The 22,051-nt window shown below is 40.5% G+C and overlaps 1 protein-coding gene across 1 annotated transcript in view; it reads left to right on the top strand.

The window, feature by feature from the left end:
• CC2D2B (coiled-coil and C2 domain containing 2B) overlaps nt 1-22,051 on the top strand; it is a 155,096-nt gene that overhangs the window by 16,352 nt on the left and 116,693 nt on the right. Inside the window, exons 6-10 of the mRNA XM_060201996.1 lie at nt 2,049-2,175; nt 4,553-4,689; nt 4,791-4,919; nt 10,617-10,826; nt 19,563-19,660. Of these exons, the coding sequence (XP_060057979.1) occupies nt 2,049-2,175; nt 4,553-4,689; nt 4,791-4,919; nt 10,617-10,826; nt 19,563-19,660 (701 nt within the window). The remainder of the gene's footprint in view (nt 1-2,048; nt 2,176-4,552; nt 4,690-4,790; nt 4,920-10,616; nt 10,827-19,562; nt 19,661-22,051) is intronic.

The raw sequence follows: 22,051 nt of genomic DNA, 5'->3' as shown, positions 1-22,051 counted from the left end.
CAAATGACACTCAATGCTTTAACAACTGGGAGAAAAAGTCTAAGCTTTTCAGGTAAGGAAAGGACTACAAAAGATGGAAAAGGACAAGAGACTGAGTAACTTTAATGCCGGCCTTTTCAATACCAGACCACCCCATCATCTGGGGCTCTAGTCAGGAAATCCTTGGACTCCCACATAAATATGATGGGCCTAGACCTCTGATAGATCCATCTCTCCATCACTGGTCACTTCCATCAGGAACATCATCACCAGCCCTCTTGTGGGCCTCTCCAGGACCTTGCTCTCACTGTAGAGCAGCAATGGTAGGGACTCCCCCACTCTCTGAAGGGAGGCTGGGTCAGCCTACTCTGCCACTCGAGGAAGACTGGTCTTGAAATGAGTAGAGCCTAGAATGTTCCCAGCTGTGACCATGGACTGTGAGCTTAGACTGACAGAGTCTCAGAGGTCACACAGGCTTGTGTGCTAAACATGATATGGGCCCAGAGTCAGATGGATGGGGTAAACAATTAATTGTATTTCTATACTTTCTTCAAGTTTGGGAGCTACTCTACTCTGATTCAGCTTTCTAGTTCTCAATTCTGACACCATCTTCCAGGGCAATTATTTTTAGTCTTCCTGGATGTTAGCTATCAAACTCAAAAATTACTAAAGTCATGGGCTCTAAAATCACTATTCTCATCTACTCGATTCCTACTTTTTAGTTACTGTTTATTTAACATTTTTTCCTGCTTTATATCTTACTGTTCAGCCACCAAGTTCCAGATGCTATCATGATTTCATTCTGACCTCCCTGGGCACATGACCTCACCAATGTGTCCCAGAACCTCACCTCTGGAGAGCCCTACCCCACTAGAGAAAGATAGAAACAGGTTGGGGGGGGGTAACGGGTCAACATGCCAACTCTAGTGTCCAGTGGAGAAGCAATTACAGAAGCCAAAACTCCCACCTTCTGCGCTCCAGAAAGAATATTTGTCCATACTCACAGAAGGGGAGAAATGTTAGGGGAAAGTGACCTGGGGGCTCTGACTCCAATTCCATCAGGACCTGGAGAGAGAAGATAAAAAAAAAAAAAAAAAGGGGACATTTGGAAGTAGCAATAGCTATAGGCAGGATCATAGAAAAATGGGCAAATATATATAAATAAGGATAGTTATAGAAATGATAGTCAGCCCATATCTGTGACCTTGGGAAAACTACTGCAGTTTCCAGTGGAGGAAATGGGGACACAGAACTCTGGTGGTGGGAGCAGTGGGAAATTTTACCCCTGTTGTCTAATAATTGTATAAATCAGTATTTTTAAAAAGGAGTCCACTGGAAAGTACAGGCATGAAATTCCAGTACACACTTTGGTGAGCAAAAAAAAAAAAAAAAAGGACTGTATGGCCTGATGTTTCTGACTTAGCTCCACACTTTACATTTTCAGTAGTTGAACAACCATATCTAATTTCTGGAAAAAGTTTAATAGAGAAGTGCTTAAATTATAGATCTATTTCACCATTTTTTTTTCCTTTTTCTCTCTTCTTTTTTCCTTTTTTCTATCAGATCTTCAGTGGAGCTTCATACTTGCACAATTATTGCTGTTAGTGGATGATGATGATTTTGCAAATGGAAAGTGAAAGACAGAGAGGGGGAAAGTCACAAGGAGAGACACCACATTCTTGAAGCTTCCTCTCTGCATCATGTCCACATGTGGTTGTCTGGGTCTCTATTCCAGGTCCTCACACATGGGAGAATGTACACTCTACCTGGCTGTCCTATTTCACTGGTTTTTCCTTGAGAATTAGAGTAGTTATAGGGAACTCATAGTGCATACTATTGAGCTTAAATGAGTTCCCTTGTGCCGATGAAATTTCATGATCCCACAGTTTTGGGTTGAATCTAAACTTAGTGGCCTGATCAGAAAGACAATGGACAGCAGTTTTCCTAGTACCATTCACTTACAATTATAGAGCATGAACGTGCATACTTATTTTTCTTCTAGGTATTCAATACGCCATAGTTGTCCCAGACATTTTACACTGGGTGATAATTTATAAAATTTTACTTAGGTCCAAGATGAAGATTTGGAAGAAGTTATTTTTCCAGATTTAATTGAAATAAAAGCTGCTGAATATGAAGATGAAGAACAAATAAAAAAGCATCAGGCAAATATTTTTGAGCCCAGTAGTTCTCCAGGTATTGTTCTTTTACAATAAAATATTCAAGTCATTAATGAATCACATGATAGGATAGTAGCTTCTCTGTATACTGGTTAGATAGAAAAGTACTGATCTAAACTGTAAAAAAAAAAAAAGGACTTTCAGTGAATTTAAAGAAATTTATTAAAAAGAACATACCAGGGACCAGATGGTAGCATACCTGATTGAGCGCATGTGTTATAATGCTCAAGGCCATAAGTTCAAGTCCCTGGTCCTCACCTGCAGGGGAAAGCTTTGCAAGTGGTGAAGCAAAGCTGCAGGTGTCACCATCTGGCCCTGAAGCTTTCCTGTTTTTATCCCTCTGGGAGCATGGACCCAGGATCATTATGGGGTGCAGAAGGTGGAAGATCTGGCTTCTGTAATGGCTTCTCTTCTGGATATGGGCATTGGCTGGTGGTGGGGTAGGGCATTCTATCTTTCCCTGGTGGGGCAGGGCTCTGGAGAGGTGAAGTTCCAGGACACATTGGTGAGGTCATCTGCCCAGAGAGGTCAGGATGGCATCATAGTAGCATCTGCAACTTGGTGGCTGAAAAACAGTAGGATAAAGAATAGGAAAGCTATCAGGGGAGGGGAGGGAATACGGAGTTCTGGTGGTGGGAACTGTGTGGAGTTGTACCTCTCTTATCCTATGGTTTTTGTCAGTGTTTCCATTATTATTATTATTATTATTATTATTATTATTATTATTATTATTTAAGAAAGGAGACATTAACAAAACCGTAGGATAGGAGGGGTACAACTCCACACAATTCCCACCACCCGATCTCCATATCCCATCCCTCCCCCTGTTAGCTTTCCCATTCTCTATCCCTCTGGGAGTATGGACCCAGGGTCATTGTGAGTTGCAGAAAGTGGAAGGTCTGGCTTCTGTAATTGCTTCTCTGCTGAACATGGGCGTTGTTGACTGGTCGATCCATACTCCCATCCTGACTCTCTCTTTCCCTAGTAGGGTGGGTCTCTGGGGAAGTGGAGCTCCAGGACACATTGGTGGGGTCTTCAGTCCAGGGAAGTCTGGTCGGCATCATGCTGGCATCCGGAACCTGCCAGCTGAAAAGAGAATAACATACAAAGCCAAACAAAGTGTTGAACAATCATGGACCTAAAGGCTGGAATAATGCAGATAAAGTGTTGGCGGGGGGTACTCACTGCAGACTCTTGCGTACTTCTGCTTTCAGGTATATATTTTTCCCTGGTTTATGGACACGTGTGAACATATGCTCTATCGCAGGGGACCTGGTCTATATCTAGGATTGGGGACTTTATTGGGGAGTGGTACACCTGGAATGGAATTAGAGAATACTATGAAAGGAAAGGTCTCACCCGAGTGATGAAGCTGAAGGGTTGTCATTCTACACCTGAAGTCTCTGGACACAGTCTGAGCTGAAGCATGCTGGGGTGTTGCTCTTTGCATTGATTAGGTTGAGATTGGCGGATGCAATATTATTTGATATGGATTGAGAGAAGCATGCAGGAAAGTGGGCCCTACCCTAAGGTTCCAAGACTGGGAGAAATATAGGCTCTGTAGTGGAAATGTGAGGTTCCTGCTTCTTAGGGTTCAAGAAGACAATGGATAGTTATTGTTATCATCACATTATTTGGTAATTGGGTTAACTCTGAAAAGTCCCTTTGTTAGGTTTGCTGTGTAATAACAGCATCTTGTATATAGCTGTGCCACTGGTTGCTTCTGTTCTACATGGTTCTAGACTTTTGAGAGAGTCAACATATCAAAGACTCAGCCTATGTATTAAAAAGACTCAGTCTGTGTTTTAAAAAGTTCGAGACATATGATCAATTTTTCCCCTCTCATATTAATTAAATAGTGGTTTATGTGACTACACTTTAATAGGAGTGTACATAAAAACATTCCCACCACCAAAAGACTGTGTCCCATCCCACCCACATACCCCCACCCTCACCCCCACCCCTGCCGCCCCGGGAAGCCGAATGTCCACCCTCCCTCTCACCACAGGGTTTTTACTTTGGTGCCCTATTCTTGATTTAATCAGATCCTGCTTTTAGTTTCCCTTTCTGTTCTTCTTTCTCAACTTCTGTTGATAAGTGGGATCATCCCATACTCATCTTGTCTTTCTGACTTAGCTCACTTAACACAATTCCTTCTAGCTCTGTCCAAGATGTGTCAGAGAAGGTGGGTTCATTGTTCTTAATAGCTGCATAATATTCCATTGTGTTTCCTTTTTATAAATAAAAATTTTAAAAAGCAGGGCAAATTGATTAATAATCAGGAACCTCTGCTAGATTTTTTATGAAGAATAGATGATGGCTTCTTTCTGCTATGTTTGATCAATATCAAACATATTTGGGGCTTTAAAGTAATAATGGTTTCTTTTACTAAGTGGTCTTCCAACGCAAACTACCAAAAGACATGACACCACGCATCTTAGAAGATGAAGGATTCTATATTCAGAAGAAGCCAGAAATATATAAGAAGGCCTGCAACAGAATGGAGAATCGTCTGCTTAAACTGGAGGAGGCAAGTGCACCAGTTAACAAGTTAAGACACTTGTTACTAGCGCATGATACTTGTTTTAGTGAAGTATGTTATTACTGTATTTCTTAAATATTTTTTGATAGGGGAAGTGTTGGTTTGAAGAAAGTGGAGAAATAATTTCACTACCATCACCTATTAGACAGTCACGGAATTTCAGAGTAAACTTGAGCAAGGAATCTTTAAATCCAGCGCTAAAGACCAAATACAGGAAGGTAATAAATCAACAGTTCATTTGAGGGCTTATGGGTAAAATTCCTGTAACTACCATTATGATTGCTTTGTTAATTTTCTTTCTTTTTTTTCTTTTAAAGATTTATTTAATTTATTATATATATATTATTTATAAAAAAAGAAACATTGACAAAACCATAGAATAAGAGGGGTACAACTCCACACAGTCCCCACCACCAGAACTCCATATCCTATCCCCTCCACTGATAGCTTTTCTATTCTTTAACCCTCTGGGAGTATGGACCCAAGGTCACTGTGGGATGCAGAAGGTTGAAGGTCTGACTTGTGTAATTGCTTCCCTGCTGAACATGGGCATTGATAGGTGGATCCATACTCCCAGCCTGTCTCTCTTTTTCCCAGGGCAGGGTTCTGGGAAAGTGGGGCTCCAGGACACATTGGTGGGGTTGTCTGTCCAGAGAAGTCTGGTTGGCATCATGGTAGCATCTGGAAACTGGTGGCTGAAAAGAGAGTTAACATATAAAGCCAAACAAGTTGTTGACTGTTTAATTTTTGTGAAATTGATCCAGTGGATTACTACCCTTCCTCTGGTTCTTTTCATTTAAAAAGATTTCTCCTTTTTAAAAATATTTTATTTATTTATTTATTTATGAGAGAGATAGGAGGAGAGAGAGAAAGAACCAGACATCACTCTGGTACATGTGCTGCCAGGGATTGAACTCAGGACCTCATGCTTGAGAGTCCAATGCTTTATCCACTGCATCATCTCCTAGACCACAGATTTTTCCTTTTTAATCTGGAGGAAAGGGTTCTTATTCTTCTAGTTTAGACTTGGTCTTTAAACTGTTTATTTTCAAATCTGTCACCTCATTTGACTTTTCCTGATTCTGACATATGTTCTTTAATATCACAATATTCCCTTGATGTGCTTTAGCTCGTTCTGAAAACTACGTTTCTGTTCTTACCCATCTTGGGGTGCCTCTCTGGTATGCATTGATAATGTGGATATTATTCTATTGTGTATTCATTTTTCTGGATGAAGTTGTGTGGACATTCTTGAACTTTTTCAACTTCCCATTTTTAAAAATGTATTTTAATTGAGGAAATATTTTGTAAGACTGTTGTTGTCCTAGGGGTACAGCTTCCTATCTTTCCCACATGTGTACCAGCACCCCACTCAACACCAAAGTACTACCTCCCTCCACCAATAGGCACTGCCTCCTGCCACCCCCACCCCCTCCATCCCCGGGCGGGGGAACTTTTACTATCCTCACGTCTGCTGAAATAGAGCAAGGGTTGATTAATGTTTCACTCTGTCTCTCTTACTTTGCTCCTTAAATTCCACATGGGAGTGAGATTACCCAGTTTTGGTTTCCTCCTTCTGGAGGTGGATTTCTAGTGTGGCACTGAGCCCCAGTGAGAACTCTGGAGGCAGAGAGACCAAAACAAAGCAAACAAACAAAAACAAAGAGGAAGCTTCACGAGCCATAGAGCAGTGTTATGGTGTCTCTCCTCTCTTTATGTCTGACATCCTCTATTTTAAAAGTGAGGCCTCAGTAGAAATCCTGGTAGCAATAAAAAAAAATTTAAAATACATAACTCCTATCTTTTGGATACTTTACGAGTGTATTTTTCTTCACACACACACACACACACACACACACACACACACACACACACACACACACAAAGTTTGGATGGCAGGGTTGGGGGTGACCAGCAGGTAGGTGACTTACCTGGTAGAGCACACACTTTACCTGGTGTGAAGACCTGGTTTAATCCCCAGGCCACAGGGGAACCCTTGCAGTGGGGAAGCTTCACTAGTGGTGAAGCAGTGGTGCGGTAATTTACCCTTCTCCATGGTTCTCTCTCCCTCTTATCTCTCTCTTCCCCCCGACCCTCTACTTAGAGGAAAGGAAAACAAAATAAAGACAAACAAAAAACAAAACAAACAGAAAAAACCTACAGGAGCAGTAGAGTAGTACAGGCACCCAGCCCCAGTGAGAACCCTGGGGGTAAAAAAAAAGTCTCTGTGTACCTCTGGATCCCTATCCTTCTCAGATTCTGCTTCACTTCTGATAGTTATGTCTTTTTTTCCCCTCTCTCTTTTTTTGATTTTGATAGGACAGAGAGAAATTGAGAGGGGAGTGACAGAGAGAAAGATTGACACCTGCAGACTTGCTTCACCATTAGTGTAGCTACACACACACACACACACACACACACACACACACACACACACACTGCAGGGGTCCTAGAGCTTGCTAATGTGAGAGTTTGTCTTTAATATGAGACTTAGTCTCAATAATCCCTAGTGAGTAGGAGATTGTAAAACATTCCTGAAATCCCTTGCACTCATGTGTAACTAGAGGAGATGAAGCTTTTTAGCTGCTATTTTACTTGGCTGTACTTTCTGGTACACATTTGTAGACACTTTGTGGTTTTCGCTGTCAGAATTGTCAGTGGCTCTACTTGCTTTTTTTTGGGTTTTCTTTCTCATAAAGTCACCAGAACCATGCAGGTCTCGTAATGATCAGCAGCTGTTTCCACCCACTTATATGTTGGGCTTCATGGGGACTACCTTGCACTGTAGTTTTGGGACATTGTGTCTATGGATTTCTGCTTTGGCTACTTAGTTACTCAACCTGTTTTAATGCAGGGCTTTGCGAACATTTAAAACTATACTTGCACCAAATTAGCCATCGAGTGGAACATATATATATATATTTAAAATATTAACTCATAGGAGCCAGGTGGTGGTGCACCTCGTTAAGTGCACACATTACAGTGCTCAAGGACCCAGGTTCAAGTCCCTGTTCCTCACCTCCAGTGGGAAAGCTTTACAAGCATGGAGAAGTGCTGTAGTTGTCTGTCTTTCTTTCTTTCTCCCTATTCCATTTCCATCTCTGTAAGAAAAAAAGAAAAGGGGGGAAAAAAGGCCACTAGTGGAGTGGAGTCACCTTACAGGTACTGAGCCCCAGTGATTACCCTGGTGACAAAAAAATAATAATAACAATAAATTAACAATTTTTTGGCTATTGATTTTTTTATGTTAACCTCTTGTCAAATATGCAAAAATTTTCTCCCAGTTGATAGGTTTACCTTTTCACTTACACGATTGTAGCCCTGACTGTACAGACACTTTTAGTTTGGTGTAGTCCCACTTGTTTATTTTGCTTTTTTTTTTTTTTTTGTCTTGCTTTTAGAATTGGAAAGTTCATTGCTAAGACCACTGTCAAGTAGCTTAATGCTTATGTTTTCTTTTAGGAGTTTTGTGGATTTAGGTCTTTCATCCAAGAGTTTGACTTGTTTTCCAGTTTAAAGCCTCCCCTCCCCTTTTTTAAACTTTTGTTAAAATGCAATACCTGTTAAGAGGTAGAAGATGCTTTGCCTAAGATGTTGAGATGATCACCTTCTTCCTGCTTCTGAGCAGCATCAGTAGGTTTTGAACAGGACAAGACCAAGGGCAGAGGCTGTATCCCTCAAGTTGAAACCCAAAGCAAGTAAAAACCACAGTTACTCAGTCAGTGCTGGATTTGCTTAACAAGACAGGCATCTAGGGCAGTAGTGCAGTGGGTTAAGCGCATGTGGTGCAAAGCACAAGGACCAGCGTAAGCATCCCGGTTATAGTCCCCAGCTCCCCAACTGCAGGGGACTTGCTTCAAAAGTGGTGAAGCAAGTCTGCAGATGTCCTTCCTCTCCCCCTCTCTGTCTTCCCCTCCTCTCTCCATTTCTCTCTGTCCTATCCAACGACATCAATAACAACAACAATAATAACTACAACAATAAAAAAAGACAAGGGCAACAAAAGGGAATAAATAAATATTTTTTTAAAAAAAACTACTAAAAAAAAGAAAGAAAGAAACAAGACAAGCATCTAACAAGATCTAGTTTGGGAAATTTAACTTCAAAATTATTTGTAATTTGTTTAAAAGTGAAACTGACTTTGCCTTTGATGTGTTGACTTGGCACAAAGTTATTTGCCAACTGTTTTAGTGGGCCCAAGAGTAGGTTTCTCCCTCTAGTCGACCCTTAAAAAAAGTAACAAATAATTACAAGAGGGGCCAGGCAGTGGCACACCTGGTTTAACATCACATTACAGAATGCAAGGTTCAAGCAAGCCCCTGGTCCCCAACTGCAGTGGGAAAGCTTCACAAGTGTTAAAGCAGGGCTGCAGGTGTCTCTCTGTCTCTTTCCCTCTGTATCTACCCCTCCCCTCTCAGCTTCTCTCTGTCTCTACCCAATAATAAAGAAAAGAAAAGAAAAAAAGGAAAAGAAACATTTCTTTAAAAAAAGAGAATTAAAAGATAGGTCTAAAACAAAAACAAATTTTGTCTGTTCTATCAACCCAGTGAGGAAGAAGGGGGAGATTACTATTTTCAGAGAGACCAGGGAGAGGGAGATGTAAGCATCATCCTGGTCTCATAGCGATCTTGAGGAGCACTGGCTTGGCTACGCCAGGTAGAGGTGAAATAACACGTCTTCCAGTGTAACGGCAGGTTTAATAGCAGTGGCACAGCTGGGCAGGCATGTGCTGCTCCTCTGGACTCATCTCAAGGGATACAGTCCTGATAATCATTATTGGGACTTCCCAAGCATTCATGACCAACTCTTTCAAACCATATTACTAAAAACTAGTCATATACATCTTCAGACATATACGTTTACACTCAAAGTTGTGTGCAAATGTATTTTGCATATAATCTAAGTTCTGTACGCTTCAACTCCTTTAGGGACAACCTGCTATCCAAATAGTTTTATGTATATAGAAAGGTGAGATGACCTCCTTTGTGAAGGAGGTAACATATGTTAGAGGGCCCAGGTTCCTCCAAGGAGTTTTCTCTTCTTTTCTTTTCTTTTCTTTTCTTTTCTTTTCTTTTCTTTTCTTCTCTTTCTTTCTTCCCTTCTTTCTTTCTTTTTCTTTTTCTCCTTTCTTTCTTTCTTTCTTTCTTTCTTTCTTTCTTTCTTTCTTTCTTTCTTTCTTTCTTTCTTTCTTTTTGCCTCCAGGATTATCTCTGGGGCTCAGAACCAGCACTATGACAAATCCACTGCTCCAGGCAGTCTTTTTTGTTTGTTTGTTTTGTTTATAAGACAGGGAGAAATTGAGAGAGGAGGGGAAGTAGAGAAAGACAGACAACTGCTACAGATGGGAAGTGGGGGCTCGAACCCGGTTTGTTGCCCAGGTCCTTGTGCTTAGTGTGCTTGTGTGCTTATTTAACCCAGTGCACCACCATCTGGCCCCCTCCTTCAAGGAGTTTTCCATTTGTTTCTACAGGAAATTATTTTGGGGGGATTGTAATTTGAAAGTCCATCTTCCACCAAACACACAGTATTTTTTTAAATCGTCTTTATTGGATAGAAACAGCCAAACAATTGAGAGGAAGGGGGAGATACAGAGGGAGAAAGACAGACACTTGTAACACTGTTTCACCACTTGTGAAGCTTTCCTCCTTCAGGTGGGGACCAGGAGCACAAACCTGGGTTCTTGCACCCCAAACACACAACAGATAATGATTATAGTAAGGTGATTAAAATATTGTCATATAGTATATTTTATGAAATGAAGGGCTACAATCAGTTCCAAGGGAGAAAGAGCCAATAATTGGATTTTTTTTTTTTGCTTTTCTGTATTTCTTAATTCCCAACACTTTGCATGTTATTATATGGCTTAATGAAGAATAGAATTAAATTAACACCACGTTCTTATTTGTCTTTGAAAGGCAGTGAAATCTGATCTGGAAAACATTATTAGTAATAGAACGGATGGTCAAAGGGAAATATACCAGTTAGATTTCAACATTGTGGGTTTGCAATTCAGCCATCACCCTCTCTTCAATAAAGAGCAAGTGTTGTGTGCTAGACTGCTCCATCTTTATGAGTGTTTCCAGGACAGGCAGCAACAGAACATTCTTCAGCTACTTCATGATAAGGTAAGAGTGACTTTCGTTTTAACTATAGAGCGGAACACTTAATTTTGAATAAGAAGGGAGAAAAAAAGCTCAATTCTGTGTACTGAAAAATTATGTTAAAACATTTCCCTGGGAGCCGGACAATAGTGCAGTGGGTTAAACGCATGTGGTACAAAGCGCAAGGACTGGTCTAAGGATCCTGGTTCGAGCCCCTGGGGAGTCGCTTCACAGGCGGTGAAGCAGGTCTGCAGGTGTCTGTCTTTCTCTCCCCCTCTCTGTCTTCCCCTCCTCTTTCCATTTCTCTCTGTCCTATTCAACAACAACGATATCAATAACAACAACAGTAATCGCTACAACAATAAAAAATCAACAAGGGCAACAAAAGTGAATAAATAAATAAAATAAAAAATATTTTAAAAAAAGCATTTCCCTTGAGGGGCTGAGTGGTGGCCTATCTGATAGAGAACACATATTATAATGCTCAAGGACCCTGGTTCAAACCACCTTGTTCCTACCTGCAGGGCGGAAGCTTCATAAGTGGTATCTCTCCCACCTCTTTCAATTTCTCTCTGTCTCTATTCAAAATAAATTTAAAAAAATTAAGTATGTAGGGACCAGGCAGTAGTGCACCTGATTAAGCACACACATTACAGTGCACAAGGACCTGGGTTCAATCCCCTGGTCCCCACCTGCAAGGAGAAAGCTTCACGAGTGGTGAAGCAGGGCTGCTGGTGTCTCTCTGTCTTTCTCCCTCCCTATTTCCCCCTCCCCTCTCAATTTCTCTCTCTCTCTCTATCCAATAATAAATAAGTAAAATTAAAACATTAAAAAACTATCCACACCAGTAATTTAGCAAGTTGAAAAAAAAAATCCCTTGGCACTTCAGATATTTAACTAATTAGAACAAAGAATGGTCTTCAGTGCTTCTGAAAAGGAACTATAAAAACTGACCCGAAAAGAAGCTTCAGACAGTGACTTTTATAAGTAGTTTAATGATCAATAGCATTCATAGTCCTGTAACTCAAGAAGAGTATTTGAAAATAAGAACTATTTAAAAGAACTATGTGGGGAGGCTGAATGGTGGTACCTCCAGTTGAGTGCACATTACCTTGCACAAGGAGCTGGGTCCAAGCCCCTGAACCCCATCCACAGGAGGGGAGTTTTGTGAGCAGTGAAACAGTGCTTCTCAGAAAGAGTGCATACGTTTGGGAGTTTTCCCAAAATTGTACCTGCCACTTTAACTTTCTGTTGAGTTTCTGACTTATGAGCATTTTGTTAAATAGTGTTCTCTCTGGAGAAGATATTTTGATGAGTCTCATTCAACCAATAAAAAGTATTCGAAAGGCACTTAGTGGGGGCAGACAGTGGTATACCTGGTTAAGCACACATAGTACAAAATGCAAGGACCAGCACAAGGATAGCATCCCAGTTTCCCCATCAGCTTCACAAGTGATGAAGCAGGTCTGCAGGTGTCTTTCTTTCTCTCTCCCTCTCTATCTCTCCTGACCTCAATTTATCTCTCTCCTATCCAATAAAATGGAAAAAATGGTTGCCAGGGGCTGTGGATCCATAGTGCCAGCACTAAGCCCCAGTAATAACCTTCAATGCAAAAGACAGAGAAAAAAAGAATGAATGAATGAAAGAAAAAGAAGGCAGTTGGTGAACATTTAACTGAGCACTCAAACTTAGCAGAGAATATTCCCATAAACTGGTAGTGAACTGTATCTCAATGTAGTTTCTTCTTTTATTTCTTATTTTTTTAATTTCTTTTATTGATGGATTAATGATTTATAGCCAACTGTAAAATACAGTAGTTTTTACATGCATAGCATTTCTCAGTTTTCCACATACCAATTCAATCCCCTCTAGATCCATACTTCAAACTCAGTCAGATTCTGCTTTAAGTTTCCCTTTCTGTTCTTCTTTCTCAACTTCCTTTATGAGTGGGATCATCCCATACTCATCTTTGTCTTTCTGACTTATCTCACTTAACATAATTCCTTCTATATATATCCACAATGGGTCAGAAAATATGGGTTAATTATTCTTTTTTATTCTTTTTATTTATTTTATTTTTTTAATTAAAAAAATATTTATAAAAAGGAAACACTGACAAAAACCATAAGATAAGAGGGGTACAACTCCACACAGTTCCCACCACCAGAACTTTGTATCCCATCCCCATCCCCTGATAGCTTTCCTATTCTTTAACCCTCTGGGAGTATGGACCAAAGGACATTGGGATGCAGAAGGTGGAAGGTCTGACTTCTGTAATTGCTTCACTGTTGAACATGGACATTGACTGGTCGATCCATACTCTCAGCTTGTCTCTGTTTTTCCCTAGTGAAGTTGGGTTCTGGGGAAGCGGGGCTCCAGGACACATTGGTGACGTTGTCTGTCCAGGGAAGTCTGGTTGGCATCATAGTAGCATCTGGAACCTGGCGGCCTTTCCAGAGAATCCCAGGTTTAAAGCTGCTTCTTTTTGGAGCTCACACCAGGTATTGTCTCCGAGTTGCCATCTTGGCTCCGCCACCTGGGTTCATTATTCTTAATAGCTGTGTAGTATTCCGTTGTGTATACATACCACAGGTTTCTCAACCATTTATCTGTTGTTTGCCACCTGGTTTTGGCTATCACAAATTGTGCTGCTATGTACATAGGTGTACACATATCTTTTGGTTGAGTGTTATGGAGTCCTTAGGAAATATCCCTAGGAGAGTAATTACTGGGTTATGGAGTCCTTAGGAATATCCCTAGGAGAGTAATTACTGGGTCATATAGAAGGTCTATTTCTAGCTTTGCGAGGGTCCTCTAGACTGCTCTCCACAGAGGTTGGACCAATTCATGTTCCTACCAGCAGGGCATAAGGGTTCCTTTGTCCCCACAGCCTCAATCCATTTGTTTCTGCTGTCCTTTTTGATGTATGCCATTCTCACAGGAGTGACGTGGTATCTCATTGTCTTTATTTGCATTTCTCTGTCAGTGACCTGGAACAATTTTTCATATGTTTATTAGCCTTTTGGATCTCTTCTGTAGTGAATATTCTGTTCATATCCTCTGTCCACTTTTGGAGGATGGGGTCATTTGCTTTTTTGTTGCTAAGTTTGATGAGGTCTTTATACATTTTGGTTATTAGCTTCTTGTCTGATGTATGCCTTATAAAGATCTTCTCCCATTCTGTGAGTCGTCTCTGTGTGATTTTTTTTTTTTTGGCTTTGCAGAAGCTTTTCAATTTGATGTAGTCCCATTGATTTGTTTTTGTTTTAGTCTTCCTTGCAATTAGGTTTGTATCATCAAAGATGTCCTTGGGGGTTAGGTGGGAAAGTGTTCCACCAATGTTTTCCTCTAAGTATTTGATAGTTTCTGGTCTATCAAATGGATCCAGGTCCTTGATCCATTTGGAGTTGACTTTTGTTTCTGGTAAGATAAAGTGGTTCAGTTTCATTCTTCTGCATGTTTCAACCCAGTTTTCCCAGCACCATTTATTGAAGAGAGCCTCCTTCTGCCACTTATAATTTGGGCCCCTTTATCAAAAAATAGGTATCCATAGGTGTGGGGGGTTAGTTCTGGGCTTTCAATTTTGTTCCACTGGTCTGTGTACCAGTACTAGGCTGTTTTGATGATGATGGCCTTATAATATAGCTTGAGATCTGAGAGTGTGAGTTCTCCATTTCTGTTTCTTTTCCTTAAGATTGTTTTGGCAATTCTAGGTGTTTTCTGGTTCCAGATAAATGACTGTAATTTTTGTTCTCTTCTTTTAAAGAAAGTTGGTGGGACTTTGATGGTTATTGCATTGAATTTGTATATGGCTCTGGGTAGATTATTCATTTTGATGATAATAATTCTTCCAATCCATGAGCATGGGATGTCTTTCCATTTCTTGGTATCATTTTCTATTTCTTTGAATAACAACTCATAGTTTTCAGTATACAAGTCTTTTGCTTCTTTGGTTAGGTTTATTCTAAATATTTTATTGATTTTGCTGTGATAGTGAATTAGAGTGATTTCTGGATATCTTCTTCTTTGGACTTAGTGCTTGCATAAAGAAATGCCACTGATTTTTGTACATTGATTTTATAGCCTGAGACTTTGCTATGATTTTGCCTAATGATTTCCATTAGCTTTCTGCTGGATTCTGTAGGTTTTTCTGTGTATACTATCATATCATCTGCAAATAGTGAGAGTTTGACTTCTTCCCTTCCAATCTGTATTCCTTTGATTCCTTTCTCTTGCCTGATTGCTATGGTGAGAACTTCCAATACTATGTTGAAGAATAATGGTGATAATGGACAGCCTTGTCTAGCCCCCGATATTAGGGGAATGTTTTCAGCTTCTGTCCATTTATTATGATGTTGTTTGTAGGTTTACTATATATGGACACCACTATCTTGAGGAATTTCCCATCTATTCCTATTTTCTGTAGTTTTTCTTAACATGAATGGGTGCTGGATTTTGTCAAAAGCTTTCTCTGCATCTATTGAGAAAATCATATGGTTTTTGGTTTTGCTTTTATTGATGTGGTGAATGGATGTTGATTGACTTACATATATTGAACCAGCCTTGCATTCCTGGAATAATCCCCACTTGGTTGTGTAGCACAATCTTTTTAATATACTGTTGTATCTGTTTGGCTAGGATCTTGTTCAATATTTTAGCATCTGTGTTCATCAGAGATACTGGTCTGTAGTTTTCCTATTTTTGTTGTGTCCTTATCTGCTTTTGGTATCAAGGTGATGCTGGCTTCTTAGAAGGTAGAAGGGAGTAGTCCTGCTTGTTCATTCTTTTGGAAGAGCTTTAAAAATATAGATATTAACTGTTTCCTGAAGGTTTTATAGAATTTGTTTGTAAAGCCATCTAGTCCTGGACTTTTGTTGTTGGGTAGATTCTTAACTGTTTCGATTTCTTTGTCCGTGATTGGTCCATTTAGGTTTTGTAGTTCTTCTTAGTTCAGTTTTGGAAGGGTATATATTTCTAGGAATTCTTCCATTCATTTTTTCCAGATTCTTAGCTTGGTGGCATATAGTCGTTTTTGGTTTTTTTTCCTTGGTTTTTTTGTTTTTTTTTTTTCATTTTGAGCTTCACGACTCTAAACTGACTTTTTCAGACAGAGACAGAGAAAGTCACAACAGCACCAAATCTTCCTCCAGTACACTGAGGGCTGAGCTCCATACATTTGCTTTTTGACATACAGATGTCAAGAACCACAGGACTGAACTCATTTAATAAGCTCTATGGGAGAATGTAATAGATGAAGATCATGCATTAATTATGTCAGCATGTATCCTAAGACAAAGATGGAATATTATCACCTGTAGTATACTAAGGTCGTCCTCCTCATTGTTTTACCAGAGCACTGCGCGGCTTTGGCTCATGCTGGTGTAGGGGATTGCACCTAGAACATAAGAGCCTCAGGCATGAGAGGTTTTTGCATAAACACTAAGCTATCTCCCTTACTCTTTAAAGTTATTGTTTTTGTGAGTGGAGAAATGGACTCTAAAATTGGGATGTGGGTCTTTGGGAAAAAAAGAGAGACACAATTTATAGTTTTCTTCTTTGTAAACTTTCCAACAATTTTGTATGACTTTTAAAATATTTACTTACTTACTTAATTACTTATTTACGTATTTGTTTATTTATTTTCTTTACTGAGAGAGAGAGAGAGAGAGAGAGAGAGAGAGCGCAAAAGCAGACAAAGAGACAGGCCAGAGCATCACTTTGGCATTTGTACTTCCAGAGGTCAAATTCAGAACTGTATGCATGCAAGTCTTATGCTCTATTGCTGAGCCATTTTCCCCCAGCCAGTACTAACTGTACTACCTTTACTTGTTTTATTATTATTATAACTATTATTTTAAATAAAAACAAAGGGGAAAAGAGTCAAAAAGGACACCAACGTCCTTCCACGTATTGGGGGCTGGGCTCAAACCTGGTAGCATGCATGGCAAAGCAGCACACTGTCCAAGTGAGCTATTCACCCACCTTGTATTACTTTTAAAAATTTTTATCTTTATTTGTTTATTGGATAGAGATAGTCATAAATTGAGAGAAAGGAGGAGATAGATAGATAGATACCAGCAGTACTGCTCCACCACTTGTGAAGTTTTCCTCCTGCAGGTAGGGACGTGGGGCTTGAACCTGGGCCCTTGCGTACTGTAACATGTGTGCTCAACCAGGTGTGCCACCATGAAGCCCCACCTTGTACCATTTTTAAAGTCTGATCTAGCAGGATCTATTTTATTTCACTAGAATACCACCTGTTAATAGCAATAAAGCCACAGCAGGCATTTTTCACATAGCAGATACCTCTCTGAATATCTTCTGTGATCATTATTTGTGACATGTTTCAGAATCCTCATCATCACAATCGTTACTGATTCTTAGGACCAAAAGTAATTTCTTAGGTTATTTCTCAAATGTATGACCATTTTGGTCAAACCATATTGGGGACAAGTAGGGCCAGAGGAGTTTTTGAAAAATATAATATAACAGTGTAATTCAGTCACAATTGAAAAGGCAATGAGATTTTTTTTTAAAATTGAAAACTTAATGTTAACATTTATATGGAAGTTCAAATTTATGAGTATTCAAGAAAATAATGAGGAAGTAATTATTCTACTCAGTCATAATTTCATGATTAAATGTGGTTTAAACAGGACAGGGACAGACAAATAAATGAGTGAAATATTTATCTGTTAAACACATTTATATAAGTATATTAAGCTGGTTTAGGATATAGACTTTTTTTCCCCCTCCAGGGTTATCTCTGGGGCTCAGTGCCTGCACCAGAATCCACTGCTCCTGGAGGCTATTTTTTCCCTTTGTTGCCCATGTTTTATCATTGTTATGGTTAATGTTGTTATTGATGTTATTATTGTTGGATAGGACAGAGAAAAATGGATAGAGGAGGGGAAGGTAGAGAGGGGAAGAGAAAGACAGACACCTGCAGACCTGCTTCACCGATTGTGAAGTGACTCCCCTGCAGGTGGGGAGCTGGAAGCTGGAACCGGGATCCTTACGCTGGTGCTGGAACCAGGATCCTTACGGGATCTATGACAGATTTTTCCTGCACATTTTCAGGGTATCATTTCTTTTAGCTTTATTTCTCTCTGTATGTCCTCTATGGATGTTTCTCTGTGGGTTATACTTTGTGCAGGAAATCTTATACTTGATTTTATTTTTTCTCATTTTCTTTTTAAAATTTTTTTATTGATAGTGATTTAATATTGATTTACAAAATTATAAGATAACAAGGGTATAATTACACATCTTTCTCACCACCAGAGTTCTGTGTCCCCATTCCCTCCACTGGAAACTGCAGTAGTTCACCCAAGATCACAGATATGAGCTGACTATTATTTCTATAACCGTCTATCTATACTTATATACATTTGTCCATTCTTTTCTGTGGTCCTGCCTTCTTTTCTAAGTCACACCTAGTGCTTCTGAGTGTTCTTTTCTTTTCTCTTCTCTTCTTTTCTTTTCTTTCTTTTTCTTTTTCTTCCCTTTTTTCCCTCTGGGTCCTGATGGAATTGGAATTGAGCAAGCGTTGAGCCCTCTGGTCATTATTCCCCCCTATCATTTATCCCCTACTGGAAGTATGGATCAAAATCATTTTGGAGGTGCAGAATGTGGGAGTTCTGGCTTGTATAACTGCTTCTCTGCTAGACATGAGCATTGGTAGGTAGATCCATATGCCCAGCCTGTTTCTATCTTGCCCTTGTTGTGTAAGGCTCTAGAGAGGGGAGGTTCCAGGACACTTTAGTGAGGTCTTCTGCCATGTAGTTCAGAATGAAATCACAGTAGCTTCTGAAACTTGATGCTTGTGGCTTAGTGAGTTTCTGGAGAAATCCTGGTTGTAGTTTGTTGAGTTCACAGATGATTTTTTTTTAATAGGAGCACGATCTGAAATGGCTCCTCTTTCCTTGTTTTCTTATATTGTTATGCTTTTATTCTACTATAGAGAGTTAACTGTAAATACAATTATAAGTATATATACATATATATTAACTAGACTCTGACAATTAGTGTGGGTAAAGATTTATTTGTCTGTATCTGCCCCGGCCAGCAGGGCGGTGAGCAGGGGCTAGGAACCCAATGAGACCTGAAATGATAGGGACAAGAGACGCGAAGAACGAGAGCAAGTCAAGTTTCTGATCAAGCTCTAAATTTTATTGTGTGCACAGACATTATAAGGCTTTGGGGAAGGAGGGGGGAAGTGCTGGAGGAGGAGGAGGGGGAGCAATCTTCAAAGAGGAATGTTCCTTGCAACAAATGGCAGGAACCAAACTGTGTGTTGACTCACTTGTGTTGACTCACTTGATTACTGATAAATGGTTTACCTAAGGGGAAATGGCCTTCCCAGGGGGGAATTAACATTTGTCTTGAGGGGTTCCGTTGTCTCAAAGCTTATCATCTATAAAGCAGAGAAATGGCTCCTGGCATGTATCCATGAGCTTTTAGGTGAGTGATAAATTAGGTTTCTATGCTCAGTGAGCCATATTAAGTCATTGGCATTTCTTTATATTAACCAATGAATTGATAACCTGGGAAATTCAAGGTAAAGTATTTGTTGCTTATCAAACACTGAGGTTCTTAGTCCTGTCCCAGGGTGTTTATATGAAACATATTTCGAAATGCAAACTAGTCCTACACACAAAGTTCTGTGTCTGGGCTTCTACTACATAGACTTACAGGTACATTGAAATAATGGTGACCAGTGGGTGAATTGTAGAAAAAGCTGTCTTTTCTGTGTTACAGCTTACAGCACTGACAAACACTGTCACATCAGTCCGTGAAAACTTGGAACTAGGACAGCTAAACAGAAAACATTTACAAGAATATGACTGGCAGATAAAGTGAGTTTGAAGTCATGCAAGTATTCATCAAGCATTTATTATGGGATTTCTTTTTTACAGCGTACCACACTTAAAAAGAAGTTGTAAAATATGAAAGAGACGGGGGCTGGGTGGTGGCACACCCTGTTAAGCGCACATAGTAAGTACTAAGAGCAAGGACCAGCACAAGGATCTTGGTTCGAGTCCCCTGGCTCCCTACCTGCTAACAGGATTCTTCACAAGTGGTGAAGCAAATCTGCAGGTGTCTCTCTGTCTCTTTCCCTCTCTACCTCCACCCCCTCATTTTTTCTCTGTTTTATGTTAGCGAGCATAAATCAAACCACCATCCACTGTAAGGAAGCAAAGATGTTTATTGACGAATTGCAATCCGGGCCAAGATGGTGACTGGTGTTAGTCTACCAAGCTCGACCCCGAACCATACAATTTATAGGAATTCAGACTACACTCAGGGAGGGGGAGCACATCACCTTATCAACCTACATCCAATAACAGGCTATAGCAAACACAAGATCCAATCATTTCAAACTTAGCAAAAGCATGATCCATTCAAAGCAAAGCGCGGGCTAGTTTCAAATATAGTAAGATCACACAACCAATAGAATTCAACCAGGCAGGGTCGCCACATCCTCCTGCCATTGGCTATGACCACCCATCCGGTAGGCAGCACACCACAAAGTCTGTTCAAAGGTCCTGATAAGGCTTGTCCCCATGTAGGGTCCTTCGAACAATGGGTGGCCTTCACTGATTAGGTCCTGTTTATTCAAGGGGGAAGGGGCAAGGAATTTTTCTACTTCACTCAGCAAGACATACTAAAAGCACTTAACAAACAACTGTATAAAAAGGGAATTTCAAGGCTACTGCCTTTTACATTCCCCACTTGTCTTATCCGAGAATCAAATCTTTGATTCATCTTCATCTTTTTTTTCTCTTGGGTCAGTGGGATCAGCAACTGTCCTCTTCAAAGGAGTGTGATGAATCTAGTGCCACTTTCCGGCAACCTTTGCAGCAGTTGGTGTACTCAGGATCACAATATAAGGTCTTTCTCACTGGGTGTGCCTTGTGGAGCAGGCATCAGGTGACAGGGTCCTTCCCAAAGGCTTGTAGCACAGCATTCTAATTGTCCTGCAATATAGGCTGGAGATCTGTAAGAACTTGGTAACAGTTGTGGAATGGATCAGAGACAAGAGCATCACAGATCATGACAGCAGCAGTCTGCCAAAAACCATTTCAAAGGGAGACAGTTTGTTTACAATGGGAGACAGTGTACTCTCAGAAGGGCCTGAGCCAGGAGCGATACCCATCCTCTGCCAGTTTCAAGGGTTAATTTAGTTAAAGTCTCCTTTAAGGTCTAATTTATCTCTCTACCTGCCCAGGGATATGGGGCTCGTTAGCATAATGAAATTTCCAATTTGTTCCCATTTCTCGGGTCACTAACTGAGACACAAAAACAGTGAATGTCTGCTTACCAGAACCAATGGTGAGAGGGAACTCTCCACCTGGGCACTGTTTTATCTAAAATTTTCTTGCTCACTATCTATGCCCCCTCAGACTTTATTGGTTAAACCTCTACCCAACTTGAAAACGTGTCTATAAATATCAGCAAGTACTTATACCCAAAAGTCTCTGATTTTACTTCTGTAAAATCTATTTAGTCTCTAGTCCTAATCTCTTGCCCATCTTATTTCTCCTTACTGTATCCAGAGTCCTTTGGAAGCAGGGAGCCTAGTAGAATCAATGTCAAGGCTGGCTCTGCTTGTTGTGTAGCTGCACAAGTGGCTTCATCTGCCCTCTAGTTTCTTTTCTGATGTCCGGAACAATGGGTCACGGCTGCTTCTTGCAGGGTCCATGCGGCCTCCAGTAGGTTCTTTTGCTGGATCATCTTCCCGGTGGGAGTCAGGAATCTTCTCTCCCCACATGCTCCATGCACACGCCATGTAGCAAAGGCATACCTCTTGGCAGTCATGCATTTGTAGGGAGCCTCAGGATCCGTCTCCAACATCAGGGTGGCAGGGTTCAGGCCGGTGGCAGCACTGAATTTCACTCATGGCTGGTCTAGGAACAGAACTTGGTAGCAGGTTAGGTGGGCATTGGACTTGCCCCAGTGATGGCTTGTCTGCTTTCCTTACCAGCTGTGCCACAGGTGCTACTGTCCTCAGGCATTTTGTCCATCCAGCAGCTACAGGGTCCAATATTTGACAAATAGGCAACGGGTCTGTGCCATGGCCCAAGGTTTTGGGTCAGCACTTCCCGGCTTATGCCTTTAAGTTCATCCACAAGCAGTCTAAATGGCTTGTTGATAAAACAGCCTTTCTTCCAGTGTCCTTTTTCTTTGCAGCAACATCACTGATCTTTCTCTTCCCTTAGCCCCCAATTTTCTGACTTTCCTTTTCC

The sequence above is a fragment of the Erinaceus europaeus genome, chromosome 1 (genome assembly GCF_950295315.1).
Source record: "Erinaceus europaeus chromosome 1, mEriEur2.1, whole genome shotgun sequence".
Lineage (NCBI taxonomy): Eukaryota > Metazoa > Chordata > Mammalia > Eulipotyphla > Erinaceidae > Erinaceus > Erinaceus europaeus.
The sequence above is the reverse complement of the archived record's forward strand: the minus strand, read 5'-3'. Positions and strand labels throughout refer to the sequence as shown.